The sequence below is a fragment of the Nicotiana tabacum genome, chromosome 7 (genome assembly GCF_000715075.1).
Source record: "Nicotiana tabacum cultivar K326 chromosome 7, ASM71507v2, whole genome shotgun sequence".
Classification (NCBI taxonomy): domain Eukaryota; kingdom Viridiplantae; phylum Streptophyta; class Magnoliopsida; order Solanales; family Solanaceae; genus Nicotiana; species Nicotiana tabacum.
The window spans coordinates 150,627,168-150,634,500 of record NC_134086.1 but is presented as its reverse complement, the minus strand read 5'-3'; the positions used below and the strand labels follow the sequence as shown (position 1 = coordinate 150,634,500).

Genomic DNA, 7,333 nt, shown 5'->3' with positions numbered 1-7,333 from the left:
TTTAATTAAGAGCAGCATGTATATATATAAACTCAAAAGACTTTGCTGTTGGGGTGAAAAATGTGTGCTCCTAGCAGTCTTGTTTCTTTCTGATTCAAGCACTGCTAACTCTACAGGGAGTGTAAACTGTGTACATTGAGAAATGTAGATCAAAAATTGATATCCGTAAACCACCCTTAAACCCCCAATATCCACCAACCCATAAAATTACTGAAACAAAGAAAGAACAAGACTCCTCCAAATTTACATTTCTGAACAAGGCCATTAATGGTGATCAACCTTCGGTTACTATTTAGGATCTAGATGTGCTTTCTTCGGGGAACACAAGATGGAGAACTTATCCCGGCCAAAACAAATAGACCTAGGTCCACACCCTGATTCATCATCATCACTGTCAATGTCACTTGCATTCATCCTATTCTGCTGACCTCTTCGCCGTAGAAGGAAGACATTAAAATAGTAGCTCACCAAAGATTCCCTGCTTTTGTGAGGAAAGACCTTAAAAAGTTCAGGCCAGAAACTGAAACTCTCATCCTCAGACAAAGGGCTCAATTTCACTATATCGTGGAATTTCTGTTGGTCTTCTCCTGTCCAAGAGAGTGCAACCTTTTCACCAATGCAGGCAAATTTCCAGTGATAAAAAGCGGATCCTAGCTCATATTTAACCTTCCTTGTTTTCTCAAAAAGGTGAAACCTGATGCAGTCAAAAGAACCTGGATATTCACAGCCACATGTATCTTGCCTTCCTTTCCCAGCAGGATCTCTTTCGATTAGTAACATTCTGTTCTGTTCATTTTTATCCAGCGGCCAGATTCGGGTGCCCAACCATTTAGAGTCAGATTCATAGATGTCATTTTTCCATTCTGGAATATCCGCTTGAAACTCTGACCCAATCGATACTAGTTTCTTACGGCGACGGTTCCACCAAACTCCTGACTCGGCAGAAGAGTCAGTAGGTCCATCAATCAGAGTTTCATTGATATGAGAAGCTGATAGTGATGTTGTTGATAAAAGCTGGGTCTTTTTCGAAGAATCTTTTGCAGATACGACCCTTTGACTGCACCTTACTCGCTCAGACCCACTATTATCATCATACATAGATGGATGCATTTTCTGTTTGTGCTACAATGCAAAGAAAAACTTGAATTAACCCAAGCCTGGATATGAGTAAATTAATGATCATCAACAGAGCATAAATATTTGTATTATCATGACTGGCTAAATGAGGTTGCCAGCTGGAGTAGGAAGAAAGGGTTAAAAGGTTCAAAAGAGACCAGACTCCGAGATTTCAACTCTGCACACTGTGAACTAATCACATTTCAAGGTTGATAAAAATGCCGAATAAACCAAGGAAGCTATCTTGGTTACTGAATTAGCAGTTTATCTAGCATAAGAGGCGGCACACTGCATGAAAAGGGTTCACATTTGGAAGCACAGAACTCTCTCATGATATATAGGTTGTATTAAAATTAGGCATGGTGGAAGTCCATTGCTTATGAATTTAAAACATGCTACACAAAGGAAACTTGAAACACATACTAGCAGTTGCCTAACAGAAATTTAGATGAAGCATTTTAGATCTAGGAAAGAAACCCCAAAAAAGAAACAACAAAAAAAGGCTAAGCCATTTAAGGAGAACGCACTATATACTTGAGAGATATAATTTAACTGGGATACAAAGGTCTGCAATGACCCGACATGCATTACTTTTTGGGTTTACCAAGAGCATGAATCCCCTAAATATCAAATCTGGCATGGTCATTTTGGAATATGAGACACTAAAGAATCTGGAAAGCAAACTTCAACCATCCACATTATTGCCATTTTCTAAGAAATACATCAACCTAATACAGGAAAATATGACAAATCAATAAGAATTGAGAATATACCCCTTATTTTATGCCTTACTACTCATATTAAAAGGAAAAGCAAACAAACTAAGAGGGTGTTTTGGCTTAAGCTTATAAGCTGGTCAAACTGGCTTATAAGCATTTTTTGTCTTATCTACGCATTTGATAACACCAAAAGTATTTATAAGCTAGGTGCTTACAAGTCAAAATAAGCCATAAGTCATAAGTTGGTCAAGTTGCCCCCAGCTTATGGCTTTTTAACTTCACTTTTGCTTTGACCAATAATTTTGCTATTTTATCCTAATACACTGTGCAATTCTTAGTATATCTTTCTACAACAAAACCTCGCCCCCTCCATGATTCACTTCTTCACTTTCTTTCGAGACCTCTTCACCATTAATAACATTTTCCAGATTCTCCTTCAAATTAAATAGGGTCTCCCTTTATTCTGTTAAATCTCGTTCTTCTGGAAAAAAAATATTGTCAATGCAAAACCATCTTAATTATTTATTTTACCTAACCAGTGTATTACTAAATAATAAACAGTGTGCTAAACAACCAAAAGATATTTTTGCAATATTGGCAGAATTCGAAGATTCTAATTAAGACGAGATAACAAAAATTTTGCAAGAATGAAAACAAATGCAATTAACTACTATGTAAGACATAAATTCTTTAATTTAAATAAAAGTTCAAAAGAAGATAATATTAATCATAGAATACTCAAAAATTAGTAGGTGAATGCCATACACACGAAAGAATATCAAGAACAAGAAGAAAGTGGGAATCAAGTTTTTTATGTCTACTTGAAATAATTTTGTTCTTTCTTATTATTAGCGAAATATTAACTATTATATGTAAGTTTATCAAAATAAAAATTTAGATTAAAATAATTTTTATCTAATTAATTTAGAATAAAAGTAAGCTGAGACAACATAATTTTATTCGCTGAAAAGCCTTTACAACTATAAGGGCATTTGAGTCAATTTACCAAAAATAAGGGCTTATCGGCATTCTTTTACCAAATACTTCGGATGCTTATTTATCCGAACTTTTATCCGAACATGTAACTACTTATTTATAAAAGTAGTTTCAGCACTTAAAAGTGTTTTTCAACACTTGATGCTTATTGGCTACTTCAAATCATCTAAGCCAAACGGGCTCTAAATAATTTTTTTTGTAAGAAGACATACTAAAAGCTCCAATTGTATTAGAATTCTTAAAGTACCGCATATCACATGTTAAAGGTGCCTATTCATCAAATTTTACGCGACAGATTTCTGATTAAGGTACATCACAATATGTTTGACACATCATAAAGTATTCAATATACCATTTCCAAATTTCAAATGTTTCACATTTAATAAACTCAATTTTAATGATGTTATGATGCCAATCTATACAAATTTGCACCAATGCTCTTTTGAGTATAATTACCAAAAAGAAATGCCTGCACAAACTCCATGATCTCATACCTAGTCAAATATATTTAGACACCATGGATCTTTGAAAATTGTATGAGAATGTTTTCTTATAAGGAGAGTGTTTTTTTGGTGATAAGTAGATGGGTTAGAGAGTGAATGTGACAGGAAAATACATACAACTGGTATTTCATTAACTGTGTCTCCTTTACTAGAGTTAAGGTACTTCTACTAAAATGCCGATTTTTGCAGCCACCAGGATTATTATAACTTTTCAAGTCAGCATCCAAGTATTTAAAATTTCTTGAATCTGTTCAAGTTGTAGAATATTCCAAGAAATCTCTCCTTGATATTACTAAATCTTACACTTAAAGCAGCAAACATAAGCAAAAAGTCAATGCCATTACTGAAGAGAACAGAAGATCAAGAATTATCAACATCTATCTCCCTCTTCCCAACGCCTCCCAGAAAAAGGAAAGGTGAACGGGACATAAGAACAAATAAACTTATAAAATTAATTTCAAAAACTTTCAAAATTTCTTATTCCTCATAATCTCAACATGACAAATTGGATACAAACTAAACGTGAGTTTTTCAAATGCTTCAAATAGTCTTTTCCACCATAGAAATACACAATCCTCATCCTAAAACATTTACTATTTTCCCCTATTAGTAATTGAGCAGACACAAACATAAATACATGCGCATTTGGAAATTATAAATCATCCATTAATCTATAATATACTCCTGTACTGAAATACTTGTCATACTTTCCTTTTTGAGCTGTATCACAACTTTGTCCATTTACAATGAGAAGTATCACTACATTTTAAATAACACAAAAAGTTCACCATCCCAGTTTTCTCTTCTTAACAAAACTTTATCATCTATTCTACTATTCTACAACACAAAAGTGAAAATATTACACATGTTTCTCAACAAATACTGAACAGTTTACACCTTCAACTCTTCTTATCAGACATGTACAAGTGACTTGGTAAAGACAGAATAGTAAGTCATACTTTGCTATTTTGCCATTTAATCATATGAAACCACAATTTCTCATAACAGCATTTATGAAAGGCCAAATTGACTATGAAAGTCAAAGGGGAATATTCATAAAAGGAGTTCATATGAACCTTAATTTGTGTAAATAGTACCTTCTGTCTCCAAGCTATTATTAGACCTCTAAAATAATATCTGATAAAATAATGCATTGCACCTGTAAAGTTAAATTTGTCTAGAACAAGCTAAAGTAGTCCTTGCATCACCAGTTAAAGATGAATTTAAGAGTCATGGGTTTATCGCTGTCCTCTACCCTTCTATATCCATCTTCCTTGAAAATCTAGAAATCCTTACTCAGACCTAACAATGTTCTTGAACCACTGCATACCCCAAAAGAAAGCATTTGAAAACGTCTTCTGATAATTTAGCAGAAATACTGAGCAAAATGCTACAGTATGGATGAAAATAAGTTATATGGTGCATGCAGATCAAGCAGATATGCCCCCTGTAGACTACAACATTAAGCCATTAACTAATAAAAATGCAGTTGACATTCCACCGGAGCTACAGAAATGAAATAGGTTTATCTAGTAAATAAAAAATAAAAAAACTGTTGATAGCAAAAAAGTTTACTTCATAAGCAAGTTGGAATTTCAATATACAGGAGAAATGAAGTACCTGCCATATGGAGTACTGAGTACTTGTATCCACATTCCTTTCCAAAACCATTTCCTTTCTTAACAAAAGAACCTTCTTCCAAACAACGTCATTCCCATAAGACTTCCACTTAGATCTTTCCGGCAGATGTCCAATGGCAGGATCACAAGGATCCTTTGCAAGTTCAGTAACCCACTTGAGCATGCCCAAGTTAGACTCTCGCTTCCTCTTCCTAGTACTGCCATCTTCCTCATCCCCACTAGACTTTCTCAGCCCAATATCATCTCCGCCACACTGAACATCTCCGTTTTCATTCACAAAATTCAATTGTTCATCATCATAATAGACGCTCATCTTTTCATCACTATACTTCCTCTTCCTAGTAATGCCATCTTCCTCATCCTCACTAGACTTTGTTAGCCCGATGTCATCTGTATCACGTTGAATGTCTCCATTTCTTTTCACAAACTTCGAGTCTTCTTCATCATAGACAACACTCATTCTTTCATCCATGCCCTTTACATCACAATCATTGTGGTCCAAACTTTGCTTTCCAACGAAATTCTCAGAACATCTAACCAAACCAACAAAATCCTGAACCTCAACACCATTGCTCAAGTCAATATTTGCATACACCTTATCTTTCTTCTTTTCATCAGAAATTTTCATCAAAACCTCCTTCAAATCCAGCTCAAGGTCCATCCGAACGCCACTAAAACCCGAGGCACCACTCTTCCTAACCTCACTCTTTTCATTATTATCAGGTTGCTCAAGACTCAGCATTGCTCTGTCCAATGCAGCTAAATACTTAACATATACCAACTTCAAAGCCAAACCGGAAGTCGAATCAAAACCACACTCTTTAGCTACAACACCCCAAGACCGACTATTACAAACCCTATCGTACCCACCTTTCTCCCTCACAACTAAGTACAGCTTCCACAAATCAACTGTCTTCCCATCACCAAGCATTGGAGGAAATGGCCTAAAACACAAACACCCATTAACCTCTTTTAACAGTTTAGTCTTAAAATCTTCAGTATTAACAAGAAGCTGCTTATCAAGTATTGTAACAATTTCAGGTTCCCTGTAACTTTCTAGACCTGACCCATCAACTCTCTTCGACCACCCTGCCATTTTGTAAAGTCCAAAACCTATAAAAATGTTCTTTTTTTAAAAAAAACATAAAAATCATACAAGTAATTGAGGTTTAAAAGGTGTTACCATTGAAAGAAATGGAAGCAGGTGGTGTACATGGGTGTCGATTGGTTTTTGCTTTAGGCGGGAAGATATTTATGACCCAAAAAAAGAGTAGCCAAATTTTGGGACCCCAAGACTAAATTTCACAAGGAGAGCGGGATTGGGAGGTGGGGGAGGGGGTGGGGGTCAAGCGTGGGGTGGATTTTTTTTTCTAATTCTTGAATATGAAGAGTAGAGACCCTTCTGTACAAAAATTGTATTGGATAATAATATTTGGGGATATTGGGGGAAAATACAGAGAGACGTACCAGTAAAATGTCTAATTGGAAGTTGAGGGGGGTGACCTCTTCTTTTGACTTGTTTTCTTTTCTTGGCCCTTTGGTTTCTAACCCTCTTTTTTATTTTCTACAAAGCCTTTTGTTGTAACACTTAGATTTGTGGTAGCCGTAGATCTAAGATGTGTGCACTAAAAAGTAGAGATAGAGGGATGGGGTGGGGGTGGGGGTGGGGGTGGGGGTGGGGGAATGATTTGTATATTAGGGTTTTCCAAAGACACTAAAACCTATTAGAATTGTGTTTTACAGGTGTCAAAATGGGTTAGGAGATTCTAAATATAACTTTTGCGGGCTTTAGACTTTAACGGGCTAGGATCGGCTAGGCATTTTTCCTGAAGGATTCTCGGAATCAGTGGCAGAGTTAGAGATTCCACTAATAGGATTCAATTTCATTGAGAGGATTCAACTTTTATAAAAATCAGTTATATCAAACTTCTATTTCAAGACCATATGAACCCCCACTGCTTCAATGTGGCTCTGTCACTTTTCAATTTCTTGACCGGATAAAGCGAACTAATATTCCAACTACAAGCTTTAATTTACTTATATTAAGACTTGATAACATACATAAGTCAATATTTAACAATTCAATACCTAGGGTGAAGCCTTGGCTTATCTATTCCATTCCAACATATTCATTTGCTCATAAACGCTATTACTAATCATTTATAATTATCTAACAATCACATTTATATCAAACTCATCATTTTCATCAACTACAATTAATACGCAACATTAAAGTCTTTATCAATTCAACAACCAACACCTAACAACCACAAAAAATGCTCTTTCTATATCATAAAAATAACAAATTATCATGTTAAATAAGAGATTTTACCTTTGAAGTTCATGATCTCAGATCTCT

General features: G+C 35.2%; 1 protein-coding gene across 5 annotated transcripts; it reads right to left on the bottom strand.

Moving 5' to 3' along the window:
• LOC107794744 (AT-rich interactive domain-containing protein 1-like) lies at window positions 1-6,590 on the bottom strand. 5 transcript variants are annotated; one of them, XM_075217860.1, is made up of 3 exons: window positions 6,442-6,590; window positions 4,955-6,063; window positions 1-1,122 (listed from the first exon to the last, which is right to left on the bottom strand). In XM_075217860.1, exons 2-3 carry the CDS (start codon window positions 5,903-5,905, stop codon window positions 289-291), a joined length of 1,785 nt encoding a protein of 594 aa, XP_075073961.1. In that variant the 5' UTR covers window positions 5,906-6,063; window positions 6,442-6,590; the 3' UTR covers window positions 1-288. The 5 variants fall into 5 exon arrangements, with proteins under 5 accessions (XP_075073961.1, XP_075073962.1, XP_016472755.1 ...); XM_075217861.1 differs by having other exon boundaries at window positions 4,955-5,918; window positions 6,442-6,579; XM_016617269.2 differs by lacking the exon at window positions 6,442-6,590 and adding an exon at window positions 6,158-6,426.
• Window positions 6,591-7,333: the final 743 nt, after the last annotated feature.

Coding starts and splice junctions, on each gene's coding strand:
- LOC107794744 (XM_016617267.2), bottom strand. CDS start 6,070: ATGGCAGGGTGGTCGAAGAGAGTTGATGGGTCAGGTCTAGAAAGTTAC. Junction 1,123..4,954: donor CTCAGTACTCCATATGGCAG/GTACTTCATTTC, acceptor TTTGCATTGTAG/CACAAACAGAAAATGCATCC.